Source organism: Pristis pectinata, chromosome 3 (assembly GCF_009764475.1).
Source record: "Pristis pectinata isolate sPriPec2 chromosome 3, sPriPec2.1.pri, whole genome shotgun sequence".
Lineage (NCBI taxonomy): Eukaryota > Metazoa > Chordata > Chondrichthyes > Rhinopristiformes > Pristidae > Pristis > Pristis pectinata.
In genome coordinates this window covers 9539940-9562641 of record NC_067407.1, presented here as the reverse complement: position 1 = coordinate 9562641, position 22702 = coordinate 9539940, and the positions used below count along the sequence as shown (strand labels likewise).

Genomic DNA, 22702 nt, shown 5'->3' with positions numbered 1-22702 from the left:
CCATTACCAAAACTTGCATCTTGTGACTTTATTTTGTAAATCAACAGAAAGTACCTGCTTTTGCCAAACACTATACAAAAACAGAATACACCTTGTAAACCAAAAATAAAAATTATTTAAGAATTCAAGTCCTACTTAAAACCTACCTCTTTCACCAAGCTTCTATTCACCTATCCTAAGCTCCCTGTGCCTTGATATCAACAATCCACTCAGTTGTCAGGATCTGAAACAGCTTGTGAAAAAGTGGAGGAATCTGACTTTAATATTTATTTGAAAAAGTTGAATGATGGGACTGGGATAGACATCTTGGTCAGCATGGACGAGTTGGGCCGAAGGGCCTGTTTCCGTGCTGTATAACTCTCTGAGTCTTTGATTCAGTACTTGATTTTAACCTCTCAAGGGAGGAGAGTAACACAGCTAAGTTCTACCCCATGGCATCCAGATATGTGGCCCAAATAAGCTTCATGTTGTACTCTATAACTATTTAAGACTAATGAAATTAAAGTCATTGGTTAGCGTAACACTATTACAGCGCCAGCGACCCGGGTTCAATTCCAGCCACTGTCTGTAAGGAGTTTCTACGTTCTCCCCGTGTGTCTGCGTGGGTTTCCTCTGGGTGCTCCGGTTTCCTCCCACATTCCAAAGATGTATGGGTTAGGAAGTTGTGGGCATGCTATGCTGGCGCTGAAAGCGTGGCGACACTTGCGGGCTGCCCCCAGAACATTCTACACAAAAGATGCATTTCACTGTGTGTTTTGATGGACATGTGACTAATAAAGAAATCTTATCTTATCTTATGGGCAAAAAACTGGGGTACAGGATTAAGCAAAACTGCACTTTCAAAGAGCCAGCAGAGGCAGAATAGCTCAAATGACTTCCTTCTGTGCATTAGGATTCTGAAGGCAAGAAATAGAAACATTATTCTTTTCACTCTAAAGATGCTTGTTGCGTTTTTTTATTCTCTGTTTTTATCCCCGTTATCGTCAATCATATATTTAACTGAGCTGCAAACTTACCGAAAGGGAGTCCTCCCCAACCTGGCTGCTGGCCAGAGCCATTATGTTTGGAGAATAGAATTTTTCATACATGGAGGCCCCCTGGCAAGTGTCAATGATGAAAAGCAATTCATGGTACCTGGAGAAACAAATACTCATCAGTCTCACTGCAAAGCTGATGCCTCACTTCAATCTACACACACAAGCAAACCTCCGTAGGCTCCCCTAGTTCCCAGACCACTGAATCAGGAAAGAAAACAGCTGGCAGCTTTTTCAGTGATGAAGCAACTTGCATTTGTAGCACCCTTCGTGACCTCGGGATGTCCCAGAGCACCTTAAGCTTCAGAAGTGTGTTCACAGTTACAGCACTGGAAATGCAGCAGCCAAATTAGCACGCGGTGAGCTTCAACAAACTGCACTGGCTCTACAGGGTTTTCCACATCCACCCGCGAGGGAGCCTCGACTCGACAGCCCAAAAGCACCCAACTTTTGGACATGGGTCAGAAGGAACGTGCAGTGCCACAGATATCTCAGTGCCTCTGCACTCCTGGGGGAGAACAGTGTCTGATTTAACACATCTGAGAAGAACTGCCCATGGATAACCAGTGACATTCTACCACTCAATGTCAACCACTGGGAGAAAAAAAAACAAATCACAGGCTGCCTGCCAACATTGCCTGTGAGCTCATTGTCCTCTGAGAGGACCTAACTGCAGAAGTACTCCATCTATGCCAATCCACGCTGCAATGTCTTGTTCGTCAAGCAGCACTCCCAATCTTTTACCTTCTCTTCTGCCACATCTGTTCAAATGCATCTCCAAGTTCCACATTTGTAATTTCCTCAGAATCCTGGAATTTTAGGAATCCGTTGCCACCGTGCCCTTCAAATAAAATAAAGATTATTTATTTGCGACTGCAAAGCTCGACAACTGGATCCTTGACTTCTTCATCAGAAGACCACAGTCAGTGCAGATCGGTAATAACATCTCCTCCTCGCTGACAATCAATACAGGCGCATCTCAAAAATGCGTGCTTAGCCCACTGCTCTACTGTCTCTACACTCATGCCTGTGCGGCTAAGCACAGCTCAAACACCAATTATAAATTCGTAGACAACACCACTGTTGTTGATAAAATCTCAGATGGTGATGAGGAGGCGTACAGGAGTGAGATAGGTCAGCTGGTTGAGTGGTGTTGCAACAACAACCTCGCACTCAACGTCAGCAAGACCAAGGAATTGATTGTGGACTTCAGGAAGGGGAAGTCAGGAGAACACACCCCAGTCCTCATTGAGGGGTCAGTGGTGGAAAGGGTGAGCAACTTCAAGTTCCTGGGTGTCAACATCTCAGAGGAGCTATCCTGGGCCCAACATATTGATGCAATCACGAAGAAGGCATGCCAGCGGCTCTACTTCATTTGTAGTTTGAGGAGATTCAGTATGTCACCAAAGACTCTTGCAAATTTCTATAGATGTACGGTGGAGAGCATTCTGACTGGTTGCATCATAGCCTGGTATGGAGGTTCCAATGCACAGGATCTCAAGGGACTGCAGAGGGTTGTAGACTCAGCCAGCTCCATCACAGGCACAACCCTCCCCACCATCGAGGACATCTTCAAGAGGCGATGCCTTAAGAAGGTGGTATCCATCATTAACGACCCTCATCACCTGGGACATGCCCTCTTCTCATTACTACCATCAGAGAGGAGATACAGGAGCCTAAAGACCCTAAATGATTCAGAAACAGCTTCTTCCCCTCTGCCATCAAATTTCTGAATGATCCATGAACACTTCCTCATTATTCCTTTTTTGCACTATTTATTTTGTAATTTATAGTAATGTTATGCCTTTGCACTGTACTGCTGCCACAAAACAACTAATTTCACATCATATAAGAGAGCAATAATAAACCTGATTCTGAATCAGAAATTATGCATGAAAAGATCATCCTGTCAGTACAGGTCCTACCCAGGTTACGGCAGGGTTCCGTTCCTGGGAACTGTTCATAAGGCAGGCAGTTCACAAGCCGGAAATGCAGCCGCGATCCAAGTTCCCAGGCGGCAGAAGATGCCCGCAGCAGCCATCAAATCCTCCCAAATGCTTGTTCGTACGTACGGGCTGTACATAAATTGGGTGTTCGTAACCTGGGGAGGACCAGTAGATAAAATTCTTGATCCTTGGTGAGAAGGTTGTGGGAGCCAATCTCACATCAATAGTTGTCCACAATCAAAGCTGACATTTGGTTCAACACACAAAGGTGTCAGCAGATGAAACATCGAGCTAAAATCCTAGTCTCTGTGTTTAGACTGACACTAATGGGAAGGTGGTATTATTGACATTCTGAGAAGAGATCACGTTTGCTTAAAGTTTGTTCATTAATTCTCCCTGTAGTTCATTCCTGTTTTGAAATCTGCAGCAGAAGGTGTTTGTAAATATATTGTGCTTTTGACATCCCAGAGACTGGAATTCTGCCTGAGTCCAAAATTAAAACCCAATCATTGCTGGTTCCTGACCAACCAGACCCAGAGGTATTTTCAGAAAAGCTTAATGAAGAGACTTGCTATAGTGCACAAACATTGCAATTGATCAAAGACAGAGGACATCTGCATTAATACTAAACAAATTATCCGGACTTGGACAAAGTACTGAGTCAGGCTGGCACAGAACAGCCCCACGCATCCTGAGCGTTTATCGAAACATTTTAGCAGACACATGTCCTGAATTTGACACGTCCTATCAGGTTCCACTGAGGACATTTCAAAAAGTGTTTTACATCAACTGCAGTTTGCTAGTCCATTAATTTGACCAGTTGAACACTTGCATTTCAATAGCTCCATTCAGGATATTCCAAAGCACTTTATTACCACTGAGGTACTGATCGAACTGCAGTCATCATGGCAATGTTGGAAACACAACAGGCAATTTACACACAGCAAGATCCAACAGACAGTTACAAGATACCTGACCAGATAATCTGATTTCAGTGATCTATCTGTTGGATAATTATTGGCCAGAACTCCAGGGAGACTCTATGACTCTTGTTCGAAATAGTACCATAGGTTCTTCATCATTCACCCAAGAGGATGTGCAGCCTCTGCTCATTCAACAAACAGCACCTTCGGTATTGTACTGAAGTTGACAGCCTAGATTTTGTGCTCAAAATCTCTGGAATTAGATTTTTAAATGGGAAGTTGCTGAATTTATATATCAGAGTAGGCACAGGCTGTAGAATGCAAGACTCAAGGCAGAGTGACTTAAAATGCCTTCACTCATATCTATTGACATTTTACAAAGAGAAGCTTATGTAGTTCACGGGCCTTGCCTGCACAATATGCTACGGGCATGTGTGCTGACATTACATTCTTTGGTCATCAGTGAGCAAGTTCAGTTAATGAGTCCTATTAAATTAGGTGTAAATACAACAAGTACAGCAGCAGCTTATTAGAACAGACTTAAAAAGAGATTGTACTGAAACCAGCAATTCAACTGACAAACCCTGGGTTGCTAACCGAGTACGGTGTTTGTACCCCACCACCATCATTATACTTACCCGTCATGTAGATCAGAATGTTACTTCTGTCATCTGAAAGTAGACGCTTGGATCGGGGAGTACTGGGAGGTAAGCGGCCTGTTAACACCCGCAAAAAGTTTTCAACAGTAACCTGAGAATAAAGTGCAAGTAATTGAAGCCAACATTTTCCACGGTATCCAAGTCAACATGCTGCCTTTAACCAACACTACCAGCAGTCGAGTCCTGGGATTCGCCCCAGTGTTGCTCGCAGGATATAGAGACTGTCCACCTTTAATTGTCCCTGAACTGAGGAGGGAATTAAGAGTGAACCACAAAAGTGGATCTGGAGTCAAATTTGGGCCAGACTGGATAATGGTGAAAGCTTTCCATTCCTGAAGGACTTCAGTGAACCAGATTGGTTTTTCAACTGCCTAGGACTACTGCACCCCTACCACAACATTGACACAAGCAATGACTAGTAAAGAGAGTTCCCATGTGCCATCAATCTGCACAGTCTCCCATATCTAGAAACCATGCGATCACCTGGGACTAATGAAATTTCAGATTTAAAAACTCAGGCCAATTTGGGAACAGCTGGAGTCAATTCTGAGGAATATTCTGATCTCCTGAGGCGATTGTAATTAGTCCAGGAGATCCCTCTGACACCCATTATTGTTACCAGGTACCATTCTTTTGTACAAAGTTTTGGACTCTTGTCTACGCTTCTCGCTGCCTCGGTAAAGCAGCCCACATAATCAAAGACCCTACCCACCCCAGACATACACTCTTCTTCCCACCTCCGTCCCCCCCCCCCCCCACCAATCGGGGAGAAGATACAAAAGCCTGAAAGCATGTACCACCAGGTTGAGGGACAGCTTCTATCGCGTGTTATGAGACTATCGAATGGTCCCCTAGTACGATAAGATAGACTCTTGACCTCACAATCTACCTCGTTATGGCCTTGCACCTTTTGTCTGCCTGCACTGCACTTTCTCTGTAACTGTAACACTTTATTCTGCATTCTGTTATTGTTTTACCTTGTACTACCTCAATGCACTGTGTAATGAATTAATCTGTACGATCGGTATGCAAGACAAGTTTTTCACTGCACCTTGGTACGTGACAGTAATAAACCAATAATAATAATAATAAATAATAATAAAAAGTGAATTAATCCCAGCTAGAAACAACTGAAACTCACACAGGAAGGAATTTTGCAAATTTGCTAAAGTCATTACATAGCAAACCCACAGAGATGTGACTGGTTTCACTTCTAGTTCTCCAAAGATGAAAGCCCACTGTCTTAAGCCACTGCCCCATATCGTTCCAGAATTGTACATTCTATTATTATTAGATGAGGAACACCAGCAACTTTCATTCCATACACAGCATCACCATACAGTGAGTTCTCTGACCTCATAGCCTCGGTAGTCAACCTCGACACTGTCTCCATAAACATTCAGCTCCATGTTCCTGTGACTGAAAATGGTGGCAGGTTTTGGGTTTCGTGGGTTGCACGCCATGTCATCTGCGAGCATCAGCACAATGTGACTGAAAGAGAAACAAGTTAGCAACTGAATTCAGTGAGTAGCTGATGATCTCAAGTATAGGAGCAAAATCCACCTCTAGTATATCTCCAACCATTGTACATCTTCTTCAGCTATAGCCTTGCACAGTACTCTGAGCTATGCAACATTAGAGCAATGCACTGGCGGTGACAGCAGAGGCTATGATTTAGCATAACTAGCATCTTAAGTGAAACGTAGGTATAATGGCTCGAACCCTACCACAGCAGCTATTGCATTGTCAGGGGTACAGCCCAATGCAGGAGCTGTCAGATCAAATACCCATCTATAAAATATTTCATTTGGTGATTAACAACTATAGAGAACTGCTTCATTATTTGTCACACCAGATCTTGCAGCAAAGACTTTACTGCCAGCTTTTAAAGATTCAAATGGTTTCAAAGTCTCAACATGAGACTTGAAATCAGCTAGTGGATTTATGGAATGCTCTTCAGAAATATTACCAAACAATTCACAAATGGGCATTAGCAAGGCTGTTACAAGTTTCCCATCTGGGAGAGAGGAGAATAACCCATGGCTGTCGCCCCAAATCATTACCCAACAAGTCCCCGCCAGATGAACAAGCAAACATCGACAATGTTAAGGTCAGGATGGAGGGGTAGGGCATGACCAAGTTCAGTGATGGCACTTCCCACTAACATCTGATCATTTTACTGATATCTGTTTATGGTGTCTTGCTGTGCACACATCAACTGCCACATTTCCTACATTGATTTCCTACATTTCCTTGGATGAGGATGTGGAAGGGTGGGTTATTAAATTTGCAGATGACACAAAGGTTGGTGTTGTTGTTGATAGTGTAGAAGGTTGCTGCAGGTTACAACAGGACACTGATAGGATACAGAGCTGGACTGAGAAATGGCAGATGGAGTTCAACCCAGAAAAGTGTGAAGTGATACACTTTGAAAGATCGAATTTGAAGGCAGAATACAAGGTTAATAGCAGGACTCCTAGCAGTGTGGAGGAACAGAGGGATCTTGGGGCCCACATCCATCGATCCCTCAAGGTTGCCACGCAGGTTGATTGGGTTGTGAAGAAGACGTATGGTGTATTGGCCTTCATTAGTCGGGGTATCGAGTTCAAGAGCCGCGGGGTAATGTTGCAGCTCTATAAAACTCAGGTTAGACCACACTTGGAGTATTGAATTCAGTTCTGGTCGCCATAGATCGAGTGGACAGTCAGAGACTTTTTCCCAGGGCGAAAATGGCTAACATGAGAGGGCATAATTTTAAGGTGATTGGAGGAAGGTATAGGGGAGATGTCAGAGCTAAGTTTTTTTTACACAGAGAGTGGTGGGTACGCAGAGGTTGTGGGGGCAGATACATTAGGGACATTTAAGAGACTCTTAGATAGCCACATGAATGATAGAGAAATGGGCTATGTGGGAGGGAAGGGTTAGATAGATCTTAGAGCAGGATAAAATGTCGGCACAACATCATGGGCCGAAGGGCCTGCACAGTGCTGTAAAGTTCTATGTTCTATGTTCTACATTAGACAGTTGGCTATAAAGCATTTTAGGATCAACACACAAAGGTGCTGGAGGAACTCAGTGGGTCAGGCAGCATTTATGGAGGGACACGGACAGTCAACGTTTTGGGTCGAGACCCTTCATTGGGACCTGATGCTGCCTGACCCGCTGAGTTTCTCCAGCGCCTTTGTGTGTTGCTCCAGATTTCCAGTATCTGCAGTCTCTTGTGTCTCCAGGAATTTTAGGATGATTTCCCAAGTTTGAAGAAGACTTTATATAAAAGCAAGTTCTCTCTTTTTCTCCTCAATTAAATCAAGCACTCTGTAGGTGGTGAAAATTTTAAAAATCCAACACTGGACTGCAGTATGCAATTACAGCATCGTCAAAGCTCTGCTTTTCATACATCTTTCCTAAGTGGGGGTGCAGCTTCCAGTGCAGCCGTTCCTACCTGTCTGGGATCCCCAACCTCTTGACGCTCCTATAAATTGACAACGTATTGGCGACATGGCGATAGTTGAACCAGAATCTGGATGTACACACCTTGGGAGCAAGAACCAGAGAAGCACACCAATTAACACGCATCACAGGGAATCCATTGCCTTCTGACAAGATGCAGAAACAAAATGCACTGCAGCATTTGTTTTTTTAAGAACAGAACTATCAGAAAGGATTTTATATAATCAACCATATTGACTAGTCCTAGAGTCATGGAGCAAAGGTACAGGCCCTTCAGGCCAGCATGTCTATACTGACCATCTATACTATTCTCATTTACAACACTGGATCCATGGCATTCTATGCCCTGGAGATTCAGGTGCTCATCCAGATACTTTTTAAATGTTCTGAGAGTACCTGCCACCACCACTTCTTCAGGCAGTACACTCCAGACTTCAACCACTCTCTGGATGTAAAAATACTTCCTCAGATCCTCTCTAAACCTCTTTCTCCTCACCTTAAACCTAAACACCTCTGCCATTGGGAAAAACTTCTTACTATCTGCCCTACCTATGCCTTTCATATTATATCAGGTCCCCCCTCAGCCTCCTCTGCTCCAAAGAAAGTAAACCCAGCTTATCCAGTCTAATAACTGAAATGGTCCGTCCCAGGTAATGTTCTGGTGAACCTGGCTGGGCAGACAAGAGGCAACAGAGCATGTTGGCTTCCACCCTCTTTGTTCTGATGGTGCTCCCTTGGTTGAGCCTGTGTTGAGGGAGCTCTTCACTGAGCTCCATTGGCTGTAGCACTGTACAGAAAGCTTGATTTTACATCCTGCCATGTAAACAGAGGTTGCACAGACAAGCCTCTAATAGGTGTTCCATCGAACACTGCAGAAGTACTTTGAATCTTCTAGTAGTTTATGTAATCTTACCAGCACAGCCCAATTGTTTGTGTGACCACTTCTGAAGAACTGCTTTACTTGAACCTGTATAACCAAGAAATAAATTCATATTAGGAAATATTCTAAAGTCTATTACAAATGGAAAGCTGAACATTACCTGTGGTTTGTTCACTTCTGCTTATTTGTAAACTGGCTTATCACAATCAGTCATTTATACTTAAAAATCAGAACACAGAACAATACGGCACAGGAACAGTCCCTTCCGCCCAAGATGTCTGTGCCAACCATGATGCATGCACACGGTCCAATAGAACATCAATCTTAAGAGAACACAGAGGTCTAACAGAGCATGGAACCTTGGACAATGAATAACTTTCACTTAGATCTACATGTGGCTCTGGCGTCATTAGTTTAAAAACCCAAACTTAAGATGAGACCTGGCTGAGCAGACTTTGCTATGTTCATTCAGCTGCCACCCAAGAGTTTACACTACTGCCCGCTCTCCAATAAATTTCAAAACAAAGATTTTTTGATAGAAACTCTTGCATCAGGCTGCAGCTGATACAAGCCCTGAAAGACTGACCATCCTCCAACAGTGGCATTATGCCACCTTAACACAGGATCCAGTACAGCAACATCTCCAGCACAATTACTCTCAACACTGGTGCCCCACAAGGCTGCATCCTCAGCCCTCTACTCTATATTCATGACTGCATGGCCAGATTCTGCTCTAACTCCATCTACAAGTTTGCAGATGATACCACCATAGTGGGCCGTATCTCAAATGATGAGGAGTCAGAGTACGGGAAGGAGATAGAGAACTTAGTGACATAGTGTCATGACAACAACCTTTCCCTCAATGTCAGCAAAACAAAAGAGCTGATCATTGACTTCACAAAAGGGGGCAGTGTACATGCACCTGTCTACATCAATGGTGCTGAGGTCGAAAGGGTTGAGAGCTTCAAGTTCCTAGGAGTGAACATCCAACCACGTAGAAACCATGGCCAAGAAAGCTCACCAGGCGCTTCTACTTCATCAGGAGGCTAAAGAAATTTGGCATGTCCCCTTTGACACTCACCAATTTTTATCAATGCACCATAGAAAGCATCCTATCTGGATGCATCACAGCTTGGTATGGCAACTGCTCTGCCCAGGACTGCAAGAAACTGCAGAGAGTTGTGGACACAGCCCAGCGCATCACGGACACCAGCCTCCCCTCCATGGACTCTGTGTATACCTCACACTGCCTTGGTGAAGCAGCCAGCATAATCAAAGACCCCACCCACCCGGGTCATTCTCTCTTCTCCCCTCTCCCATCAGGCAGAAGATACAGGAGCCTGAGGGCATACACCATCAGGCTCAAGGACAGCTTCTATCCCACCGTGATGAGACTATTGAACGGTTCCCTTATACAATGAGATGGACTCTTGACCTCACAATCTACCTTGTTTGACCTTGCACCTTATTGTCTACCTGCAATGCACTTCCCTGTCGCTGTGACACTTTACTCTGCATTCTGTTATTGTTTTTACCCTGTACTACCTCAATGCACTCTGTACTAACTCAATGCACTGTGTAATGAATTGATCTGTACGAACGGTATGCAAGACAAGTTTTTCACTGTACCTTGATACAAGTGACTAATAAACTAATACAATCACCAACCATATTCAGAGTTTATAATGAAGCGGAATTGGGCTATTGATTGATTGGTTCCTGGATTGTCTGACAAAGAGTGATGAGTTACACAGCATGGAAACAGGCCCTTCGGCCCAACTGGTCCATGCTGACCAAGATGTCCCATTCAAGCAAGTCTCATTTGCCAGCATTTGGCCCATAACCTTCTAAACCTTTCCTATCCATGTACCTGTCCAACTGTCTTTTAAAAGTTGTTATTGTACCTGCCTCAACCACTTCCTCTGGCAGCTCATTCCACACAGATACAACTCTTTGTGTAAAAAAAAAGTTGCCCTTCAAGTTCCTATTAAATCTTTCCCCTCTCACCTTAAACCTATGCCCACTAGTTCTTGATACCCCAACTCTGGGAAAAAGACTAAGTGCATTCACCCTGTCTATGCCCCTCATGATAAGGAAGAAGATTGGCATGTACTTATTGGAATTATCAAGAATAAGAGCTGATCCCTATTTTAGCAATGTGTTTGTCAAACTCCCACAAGGCTGATTGACCAGAAAAATAAATGCCAGAGGATCCAAAGGAGGGTTGCAGGTTAGTTTCAAAATTGACTCAGTCGGAAAAAGCAAACGATAATAGCTGCCAGGTGTTGAGTGAATGCGGTGGGGGTTCACAAGGCCCCATGATGAAAGCCATGCACTTTGGGATATATAAAATGACATGGACTTAAAGGTATGGGTTAAACTGGCAGTTGGTCGATAGTGAGGAAGGAAGTTTTTGTCTTCAGGAATTTACCAACAGACTGGCACATAGAACATAGAACACTGCAGCACAGTACAGGCCCTTCGGCCCACAATGTTGTGCCGACATTTTATCCTGCTCTAAGATCTATCTAACCCATCCCTCCCATCTAACCCATAGCTCCCCATTTCTCTATCATTCATGCGTCTATCTACAAGTCTCTTAAATGTCCCTAATGTATCTGCCCTCACAGCCTCTGCCGGCAGTGCATTCACGCACCCACCACTCTCTGTGTAAAAAAACTTACCCCTGACATCCCCCTTATACCTTCCTCCAATCACCTTAAAATTATGTCCCCTCGTGGTAGCCACGTGGACAGAAAAGTAGCAAATGGGATTCAATCCAGAGAATTTCAAGGGAATGTACTTGGAGAAGAAAATAAAGGCAAGGGAAGACATAATAAATACAAAATAAAGGCAGTAAGGACATATTAAACCTGCATAAAACATTAGAATCCAGCAGTGACCCAGCTCCTTACTGTTCTGGTCACTAAACTAGAGAAGGGATGTAATTGTTTTAGAGAGAATACGTCAGAGATTTAAATGGATATCGTTCTGACCAGAGAACTTATAAAAGACTGGCTAGGTTGAGGTACCTTCTTTTAAGAACAAAAGAGGCTGAGAGATGGTTTAATCAAGAATATACAATAATGAGAAGCTCAGACTGTCTGAACAAGGAGGGCTTATTTTCCTTAGCAGAATAACTGGTTTTAATTAGCAGTGGGGTCCGAAAGGAGTTAAGGAAAAAAGAGATGGAAGTTTGGAATTCACTGTCAGAGAGCAGGTCTAGGCAAAAACATTTAACAAGTACACTGCTGGGCACTTGAAGTATCTTAACTTACAAGGCTATGAATCAAGAGCTGAACTGCAGTAGTCTAAATAGGGGGGCATGTTAGAGTAATGGTTAGCGTAATGCTATTACAGCGCCAGCGACCCGGATTCAATTCCCGCCGCTGTCTGTCAGGAGTTTGTACGTTCTCCCCGTGTCTGTGTGGGTTTCCTCTGGGTGCTCCAGTTTCCTCTCACATTCCAAAGACGTACGGGTTAGGAGCTGCGGGCATGCTATGTTGGCGCCGGAAGCGGGGCGACACTTGCAGGCTGCCCCCAGAACATTCTCAGTCATGCAAAAAGACGCATTTCACTGTGTGTTTCGATGTACAGGTGACAAATAAATATCTTATCTTTTTTTTAAATGTTGCCTGGCATAGATTGATATTTCTGTCCCAGAAACTTCTATGACTCCATATGATTTCACTGATCATTTAAGAGTTATGAGGGAAGATGGTGAGAAGCTCTACTTCAGTGTAGAGTGGCAAGAGCCAGGGACAACGGTTCAGGATAAATGTCCATTATTTTGGATTGAGATGATTCTTTCCTTAAAGGATTAAAAATCTTTGTTATTCTCTATCCTTGGGGGCTATGATTGGTCAGACACTGAGCACATTCAAGAGCTTAATAAATATTTGGGCATTTAAAATGTATTGAAAAAAATTCAGAGGATATGGGGATCAAGCAAGAAGCTGGATGAAATACAGGACCAGCCATTATCTTACTGATTCTTCGTGCGGGCTCAAATAGGCACATGACCTGTGTATATTCCTTATGTGCTGAACAATGGAGTTTTGCATCAGTGCACTTGAGAGACACCTTCACCAGAGCAGAACTGATAAATGAAACTGACTGCTTAGGCACCATCCGCTTGGAAGAAGGTCACTATTTCAAAACGTGCCTATACTAGCCACTTTAATCTTGTAAAATGTTTCAAGTCATGGGAGATGGGCAACCATAGGGTCCATCAAAGAAACAGGTTTTAAAAGGAGAGAGGGGGGAACGAGTCTTGAGAAAAGAATTCCAGGTCTCTACTTCTGTGTGAAGATCAGCTGCATCAACTCTTGATGAACTCTGACCAAGATTGAATCAACAAAGCCATAAAATTCAAACCTCAATTTACAACATCATCAATAAATACACCAAACAGATCTAACAAATAACTCTTAAAGTAAATTAAGGTCACTGCAGCTAGGCTTATCTATGCCTCATCAGTTCCCAAGGCATGAGATTCTGAGTTTAATTTCAGGAGGGGATTCATTTCTCTGGTGATCCACTACCTCATTAATATGGTGGCAATTTGATTAACTCCAGGCAGCTGGGCTCTCTCCAGTAATTACCACAGATTGTTTAAACCTCTTATACAAATCCAATTAGGTTCTTAATAATATATCTCAAGAACTACATTCTTTAACAAGTGAATTATTTAAAAACTTTTCATCACTATACCAATCCCTGGAGCTCCACTATCAAACTATACCTTATTGGTGGGTGGGCTGGTAATGAGAAGGGGATTGCTAACTGCCTTACATTCAGGTTTCTGAATGCCACCCAATTCTCCCATTTATTGTGTCCTTCTGTATTCCGGGCAGGTCAAATCAATTCAACAACTGCAGCTTTCGAAGTTATCATACGATTCTCATGAGTTCTTTAATATTCATCTATCTTCCTTACAATTCATTTGTTTCAATTTAAGCAGATTTCATTCAGTCATTTGCATAGGCTCTCCATTGAGGGTTGCAGTCAGAGCAAATGTCACTGACTCAATTTTGACTGGCAAATATCTCCAGGGCAGGTACACCATGGGTGAGATGCAAAATAAACCTCCCTCCACACCAGGAGTACCCAAACTTTTATGCTTGGAGTCACGGAGTCATATATGGCACAGAAACTGGCCCTTTGGCCCAACTGGTCTATGCCAACCAAGATGCCCCATCCAAGCGAGTCCTATTTACCTGCCTTTGGCCCATAACCTTCTAAACCTTTCCTATCCGTGTACCTGTCCAACTGTCTTTTAAAAGTTGTTATTGCACCTGACTTAACCACTTCCTCTGGCAGCTCATTCCACACACATACCATCCTCAGTGTAAAAAAAGTTACCCCTCAAATTCCTAATAAATCTTTCCCCTCTCACCTTAAACCTATGCCCTCTAGCTCTTGATTCCCCAACCCTGGGAAAAAGACTGAGTGCTTTCACCCTGTCTATGCCCCTCATGATTTTATACACCTCTGTAAGGTCACCTCTCAGTCTCCTACGCTCCAAGGAATAAAGTCCCAGCCTGTGCAACCTCTCCCAATAACTCAGTCCCTCAAGTCCTGGCAACATCCTTGTAAATCTCTTCTGCACTTTTTCCAGTTTAATGACATCTTTCCTATAGCAGAGTGACCAAAACTAAACACAATACTCCAAGTGCAGCCTCACCAGATGGAGAGCCACTTTCGTTCAACACAATCATCCTATCCAAACTCATCATCAAGCTTCAAGACCTGGGTCTCTGTACCTCCCTCTGCAACTGAATACTCAACTTCCTCATCGGCAGACCTCAATCAGTGACGATCGGTAACAACATTTCCTCCACACTGACCATCAACGTAGGTGCACCCCAAGGCTGTGTGCTTAGCCCCCTGCTCTACTCCCTATACACACATGACTGTGGCTAAGCACAGCTCCAAGGCCACATACAAATTCGCCGATACTGTCATTGGATGAATCACAAGTGATGATGAGTCAGTTTATTGGAGCAAGATAGGACACCTGGTTGAATGGGGCTGCTACAACATCTCGCTCAATGTCAGCAAAGCTAAAGAGATGATTGTTGATTTCAGGAAAGGGAAGGAGGCGAACATGCGCCAGTCTGCACTGGGGGGATCAGCAGTGGAGGGAGTCAGCAGCTTTAGCAACTCCTGGGCATTAACATATCAGATAACCTGTCCTGAGCCCAGCACATAATGCAATCATAAGAAAGGTGTGCGCCAGCATCTTTACTTTCTTCGGAGGTTCGGCTTGTCACTGAACACTCAAACAAACGTCCACAGATGTACTGTTGAAAGTATCCTGACTGGTTACAACATGGTCTGGTACGGCAATTCGAATGTGCAGGAATGCAAGAAGCTGCAGAGAGTAGTGGACCCAGCCCAATACATCACGGGCACATCCCTCCCCACCATCGGTAGCAACTACAGGAGGCTCTGCCTCAAGAAGGCAACATCCATCATCAAAGATCCCCACCATCTGGGCCGAACCATCTTCTCACAGGGCAGGAGGTACAGAAGCCTGAAGTTCCACACCACTACTTTCAAGAACAGCTGCCTCCCTTCAACCATTTGGTTCTTGAACCAACCGGCACAACCCTAATCCCTACAGTTCAGCATCACTATGACCACTTTGATCACTTTACACTAAAATAGATCCACCTATCACCCACCAGTTTTTGCTCCATCCCTTCCAACCACCTTTTTATATCGGCCATCTCCCCACTTTCTTTCCAGCCCTGATGAAGCGTCTTGATCTGAGACATCGACTGTCCATTTCCCTCCATAGATGCTGCCTGGCCCACTGAGTTCCTCCAACTTTTTTGTATGTTGCTCCAGATTTCCAGCATCTGCATCTCTTGTATCTCCAGTTTGCTTTTTTTTGTTTTGTGTTTTCTTGTAAAAAAAAATTATCTATAATTTATGCTTATGGTTTCCTTGTGAATGCTGTCATGTGCCTGTGATGCTGCCGCAAGTTTTTCACTGCACCTGTGCACAGATACATAAACTCAAATTTACTTTGAAGTTGGGACAGAGACTGTGGACCGAAATGGTCACCAGTTCAGGTTAGGTACACAGCAAGACCCCATCTGCAATGTTTCTTCAAACACTCCCTGGCCAGGTATAAATTGTATAGGTGAGAATCCAAGCAAACAACATGCTAGACTACCCCATCAAATACTCCCAAGGCAGATAAAGCATAAGTAAAACTCCCTGAAGGTCAAACATTCTCAGAGCAGGTTCAGCATAGGTTAAATATAGATTAAATCTGTCCATAATGCTAAGATGCGTCCTACTCTAATGAAAAGGCATCCAGCAAAAAGGGAATCATTATGTACCACTGGAACCTTTCATCAGAGTAAGCATAAAAAGAGAAATACAAAATATACATGTCAAATGAAAAAGAAAGTTTTGAAAAATTGCCTGTCATGGTCTGTGTAATTATACTGTCCTTGGTACATAATTTGTTGCCTCATTCTGCAGCTGGTTTCCACACGACACAATCATTCACTAAAAGATAGCAAGTATGCATACAGATCATTATCACTGAATCACGTAGGACAAGAGGCCCTTTAACCTGTCATGTCTTTGTAGCTCTTATTTTTCTAATTCCCTGTTGAAAATTATTACTGAATCTACTTCCATCACCCTTTCAGACAATGCATTTCAGATAACAACCCACGGTGAAAAAATTAAATTACACATTTCTTTCTGCTATGTTTGCCAATTAACTTAAATTTGTGTCTCTGTGCCAGCTGACATTCAGTTGGTTGCATTTTCATTTCAGACAGAAGGTTGTAGGTTCAAATTCCACATTGGAGTCAGGAGCAGAAAAATTGAGACAAACTTTCCAGTTCATTCCTGAAGGAAAGCAGTACTATCATGAAAGCAACACTGCTCCAGCTCTCTGATATGAAGGCAAAATATTTTGAGCAGGAGCTCTCTACCTAGATAATAAACCTTGTTTCATCAAAATCACTAAACAGATTATCTTATCAAATAAGGATGGGAGAGTGTTTCAGAGGGGGAAGGGGAAAGATTGGGGTCAGGGGAGGTACGGAAAGGGGCTCGGGGGGGGAGGGAAAGAAGGAGGCTTGGGTGGGGGATGGAAGGGGCTCGGGGGGAAGGGGGAGGATGGAAGGGGGCTCGGGGGTGGGGGAGGACGGAAGGGGGCTCGGGGGTGGGGGAGGACGGAAGGGGGCTCGGGGGTGGGACGGAGGGATGGAAAGGGGATCAGGGGGAGGGGGGACAGAAGGGGGATCAGCGAGGACGGAAGGGGGATCGAGGGGGACGGAAACGGACGGGGGGAGGGGGGGGAGGGAGGGACAGGGGCTCAGGGGGACGGATGGTAGGGGGCTTGTTGGGGGTATGATAGGGGGCTCAGGGGTGGGGCATACAGACAGGGGGGGTGAGGGGAGGGAAAGGGAGTGTCATAGCGTCATTTTGATCCACGCCAACCAAGCTTCCCATCTAAGCCAGTCCCATTTGCCCGTGTTTGGACCATACCCCTCTAAACCTTTCCTGTCCACGTACCTATTCAAGTGCCTTTTCAATATTGTCAACGTACCTGTCTCAAACACTTTCTCTGGCAGCTCATTCCACATACATACCATCCTCTGGGTGAAAAAGTTGCCTTCAGGTTCCTATTAAATCTTTCTCCCTCATCTTAAACCTATGCCCTCTAGTTCTTGATTCCCCAACCCTGTGAAAAAGACTGTGTGCATTCCCTCTATCTATGCCCCTCATGATTTGTCCACCTCTACCCTCCAATGAATAAAGTCCCAACCTGCTCAACCTCTCTCCATAATTCAGCAACCTCGAGTCCCGGCAATGTCCTCATAAATCACCTCAGCAGTCTTTTAGTTTGATGGCATCTTTTCTGCAGCAGGGTGACCAAGACTGTACACAATATTCCAAATGTGGCAAAGAAATGGGATCAAAGGAGAGGGAGGGGTTGAGAAGAGGGGAGTGTTGGGGAGAGGGGATAAAAGGGGAGGGTTGCGAAGAGGACAGGATTGGGGAGAGAGTATCGGAGGGGATGGTGGGAGGGGATCGGAGGGGACGGTGGGAGGGGATGTGGGGAGGGGGGATTGGGGGGAGGGGACGGGGAGGGGATCGGAGGGGATGGGGGGGAGGAGATGGAGGGGACGGGATCCGAGAGGGCGGGGGGGGGGGAGAGGGGATCCGAGAGGGCGGGGAGGGGGGGAGAGGGGATCCGAGAGGGCGGGTGGGGGGGGAGAGGGGATCCGAGAGGGCGGGTGGGGGGGGAGAGGGGATCCGAGAGGGCGGGTGGGGGGGGAGAGAGGGGATCCGAGAGGGCGGGGGGGGGGGGGAGAGAGGGGATCCGAGAGGGCGGGGGGGGGGGGGGAGAGAGGGGATCCGAGAGGGCGGGGGGGGGGGGAGAGAGGGGATCCGAGAGGGCGGGGGGGGGGGAGAGAGGGGATCCGAGAGGGCGGGGGGGGGGGGGGAGAGGGGATCCGAGAGGGCGGGGGGGGGGGAGAGGGGATCCGAGAGGGCGGGGGGGGGGGGGGAGAGGGGATGAGAGGATCCGAGAGGGCGGGGGGGGGGGGGGAAGAGAGGATCCGAGAGGGCGGGGGGGGGGGGGGGGGGGGAAGAGAGGATCCGAGAGGGCGGGGGGGGGGTTGGGGGGGGGAGAGGGGATCCGAGGGGGCGGGGGGGGGAGGGGGGAGAGGGGATCCGAGAGGGCGGGGGGGGAGGGGGGAGAGGGGATCCGAGAGGGCGGGGGGGGGGGGAGAGAGGGGATCCGAGAGGGCGGGGGGGGGGGGGGAAGAGAGGATCCGAGAGGGCGGGGGGGGGGGTTGGGGGGGGAGAGGGATCCGAGGGGGCGGGGGGGGAGGGGGGAGAGGGGATCCGAGGGGGCGGGGGGGGGAGGGGGGAGAGGGGATCCGAGGGGGCGGGGGGGGGAGGGGGGAGAGGGGATCCGAGGGGGCGGGGGGGGAGGGGGGAGAGGGGATCCGAGGGGGGCGGGGGGGGAGGGGGGAGAGGGGATCCGAGAGGGCGGGGGGGGGGAGAGGGGATCCGAGAGGGCGGGGGGGGGGGGGAAGAGGGGATCCGAGAGGGCGGGGGGGGGGGGGGGGAGAGGGGATCCGAGAGGGCGGGGGGGGGGAGAGGGGATCCGAGAGGGCGGGGGGGGGGACCGGGGATGGGAGGGGACGGGGGGTGAATGAGGAGGGGTTCGGAGGGAACGTGGGGGAGGGAATATGAGGGGGGGAGGGGGGAGGGGGAGGGGATCCGATGGGACGGGGAGGGGGGAGGGGACGGGGGTTGGAGTTTTGGGGGGGCGGTGGGACGGTGAATGTGTTCCGGGTTCCCCATTTCCTGTCCGCTCGGTAATTCAAACGGAGCTGGTTTTCCCGGCCGCGCTGACAACCGAACGCCGGTCCCGGCGCCGCGCCCTGTACCTGCGCCTCCTCAGAGCCGCCGCGGCCGCTTCCTGCGACCAACAAAACCGCCAGAAACCACAGGGCGACGGGCGGCCTCCCACCGGCTCCGGGGGCCGCCATCTTCACCGGAAGTAGGTCCGTCCCTGCTGCTTCCGGCCACCTCCAGTCCATCAAACGTTGGTTCCGTGCTGGCGCCAGCCCCTTCCATTCATTCCGTCTCCATCCATTTCCTATCATTTTCCCCCGCAAAATTTCTATTGCGATAGTCTGTAAAGAGTTTTATTCCATATTTTTAAGTTTTAAATTATGTGCAATAAATTTTTAAAGGATAACAGTGCACCCAAGATAACTGTGTGTCCACATGATGTGCCATGGAAGGCCCCATATAGTGTTAATAATTTGTGATAAATCCTGTATTCTCATTATTATCACCCTATCTGCAGAGTCTGATCGATTTGACTATCCATCCAACACCTCTGCCCCGTTTTGCATCTGGAAGCATTTCCTGTTAGGTTCCATCCCTAAGTATTAGAATGCAGCCATTTCTCCAATCCCCCAACATCACCTCTGGATCTTTCCAAAGTTCCCTTCCTTTTTTCATCTTTGCGCTCCCCCTTGTCAACAATGGAAGGCACATCATCTTTCACTTGTATCATGGATATTTATTGCATAGCAGGCCATTTAGCCCTTGCCAGCCAAAACCAGATGTCAAATACTTTTTAAATACTGTTATGGTTTCTGCCTCCACCACCCTTTTGCGCACATAACTCCCACCAATATCTGCATCTAAATCAAACTAGCCCAGCTCCACCTGCGCCCTTAACCCTTCCACCATTTTCTTTCTTCTTAGGCCATCTAGGATCTAGGATGACCTGCTTCAATTCCAGTTTTGTGGGTTCTGAGATGACTCATGAATGTAGGAACTGAAGACAGGGCAGGGAGGTGCCTGACCGGGCATGTGGGAGGTGTGCCACCTACACCGGGCTTCTGTGTGCTTGTGATGCCATAAGGTTCTCAATGCCATCCAAAATACCTCTCCACGTCATGCCACCATGGATTCCTAGGAGTCAGTGGTCATGTGGTTTTTTAATCAAGGAGGCTGCCTGGTTATCTCTTCCAATGAGAGAGCTCAGAATAGACTTGCTGTTTTGGAAGTCTGGTGTAAAGTATGTAAAAGACCTGACCTGCCCAATGGAGCTGACTAGGACCTCAACACTGGGGATGTTGGTCTGGAAGAGCACATTACATTGGTTCATTTAACCCCCACCCCCACAACCTTCCCCACTCCCCATTTGCTTCTATGCCCACTTTAACAACCTCAAGATTTTATACACATCTATTAAATTTCCTCTCAGTCTCATCTCTCCAAGATAACAAAACCAGGCTCTCCAATCACAACTTGTAGTTAAAATTCTCCAACATCCTTGATAACTTCCTCTGTATCCTACTTGCTCCAGATGTAACCTTCCTGTAATGTGGAGACCAGAACAATACACATTGATCTAGCCATGGCCTAACCGGAGTTTTGTTAAGTTTTATGTAACCCCTCTAGCTTTAAACTCCATACTTTGACAAATGAGAGAATACATCTCAAGTTCCTTCCTGTCCACTCTATCAAACTCCTGCTACTTCTGGGATCTGCAGGTTGGTACTCGAAGGTCCTCAGTTCCACTATACTTGGGCAGGCATGGTAGTGTAGCAGTTAGCGTAATGCTATTACAGCACCAGCAACCCGGGTTCAATGCCGGCCACTGTCTGTAAGAAGTTTGTACGTTCTCCCCGTGTCTGCGTGGGTTTCCTCTGGGTGCTCCAGTTTCCTCCCACATTCCAAAGACATACGGGTTAGGAAGTTGTGGGCATGCTGTGTTGGCGCTAGAAGAGTGGTGACACTTGTGGGCTGCCCCCAGAACACTCTATGCAAAAGATGCATTTCACTGTGTTTTGATGTACATGTGACTAATAAAGAAATCTTATCTGCTGTATTATATTTATTGTACATTCTCTTTGTGTGTTCCCCAAAAACATTACTTCATAACATCTCCAGGCTGAATTCCATCAGTTATTTTTCTGCCCAGCTGACCAATCCACTGCTATCTTCTTGTAGTCTAGCCACAGTAACACTATGGCTAAGAAAGCACACCTACACCTCTACTTCCTCAGAAGGTTAAAGAATTTCAGCATGTCTCTGAAGACTCTAACCAATTTTTACAAATGCACCATAGAAAGCATCCTATCCAAATGCATCACACCTTGGTATGGCAACTGCTCTGCCAAAGACAGCAAGAAATTGCAGAGAGTTGTGAACGCAGCCCAGTCCATCACACAAACCAGCCTCCCCTCCATTGGCTCCCTTTACACTTCCCACTGCCTCAGGAAAGCAACCAACAGAATCAAGGACCCTTCCCACCCTGGTCACTCTCTCTCCTCTCCCATTGGGCAGAAGATACAAAAGCTTGAGAACATGCATCATCAGGCTCAAGGACAGCTTCTATCCCGCTGTTATCAGACTCTTGAACAGACCTCTCATACACTAAAGATTAATTCCTAATCTCCCAATCTACCTCGTCGTGTCCCTTGCTCTTTATTTGTTTACCTGCGCTGCACTTTCTCTGTAACTGCAACACTATATTCTGCATTCTGTTTTCTTTTTACAACATCGATATAATTATGTCTGGCAAGTTCTGTCTGGATGGCAGGCAGACAACAGTTTTTCACTGTATCTCGGTATGTGTGAAAAACCAGTAATAATAGTCTGCAGCTTTCTAACTCACTGCCAATTCTAAGACCAGTTGTTGGATGATCTCAATAGTGCCCCCTGCAATTGACCAACACAGTCTTTTTCCCAGAGTAGGGGAATCTAAAACTAGAGGGCACAGGTATAAGGAGAAAGGGGAACAATTTAAAGGGGATGATGAGGAGCAAGTTTACCACGCAGAAGGTGGTGTGTTTATAGAACGAGCTGCCAGAGGAAGTGGTAGAAGCGGGAACAATTACAACGGTTAAAAGACACTTGGGCAGGTACATGGATAGGAAAGGTTTAGAGGGATATGGGCTTAACTGGAGACCAATGGGATTAGCTTAGATCGGCATATTGGTCGGTATGGATAAGTAGGGATAAAAGGCCTGTTTCTGTGCTGTATAACCCTATGAATCTATGAGAACAAAAGAACGGACCCAGAATGACTCTTGCAGAACCCTCAGGGAACGGTCTTCCATCTAATGACCATCATTGCCCTTTTCTTTTTGCTACTGAGACAGTCTTGAATTCAACCTGCTTCTCTCCCTTGGACCCCTTGAGCTTTTAGATCATGCACCAGCCTCACAGCCAGTGCTGTCAAAAGACCTGCTGTGTCTCAGGTCTGCTTTCTCACCCGATACCCATAACCTTT

At 46.3% G+C, this 22702-nt stretch overlaps 1 protein-coding gene across 2 annotated transcripts in view; it reads right to left on the bottom strand.

Annotated features, from left to right (window-relative positions):
* Positions 1-19455, bottom strand: part of pigk (phosphatidylinositol glycan anchor biosynthesis, class K) — a 115841-nt gene extending 96386 nt beyond the window's left edge. The window contains exons 1-7 of one of the 2 annotated variants that reach the window (XM_052010703.1): positions 19332-19455; positions 8926-8979; positions 8005-8096; positions 5918-6053; positions 4542-4653; positions 1779-1875; positions 1017-1134 (exon numbers count right to left, since the gene is read on the bottom strand). In XM_052010703.1, coding sequence (XP_051866663.1) covers positions 1017-1134; positions 1779-1875; positions 4542-4653; positions 5918-6053; positions 8005-8096; positions 8926-8979; positions 19332-19433 — 711 coding nt within the window. In that variant the 5' untranslated portion in view covers positions 19434-19455. Of the gene's footprint in view, positions 1-1016; positions 1135-1778; positions 1876-4541; positions 4654-5917; positions 6054-8004; positions 8097-8925; positions 8980-17695; positions 17964-19331 lie in introns of those variants that run through there. The other variant, XM_052010704.1, reaches the window with a different exon arrangement.
* Between the last annotated feature and the right edge of the window lie 3247 nt (positions 19456-22702).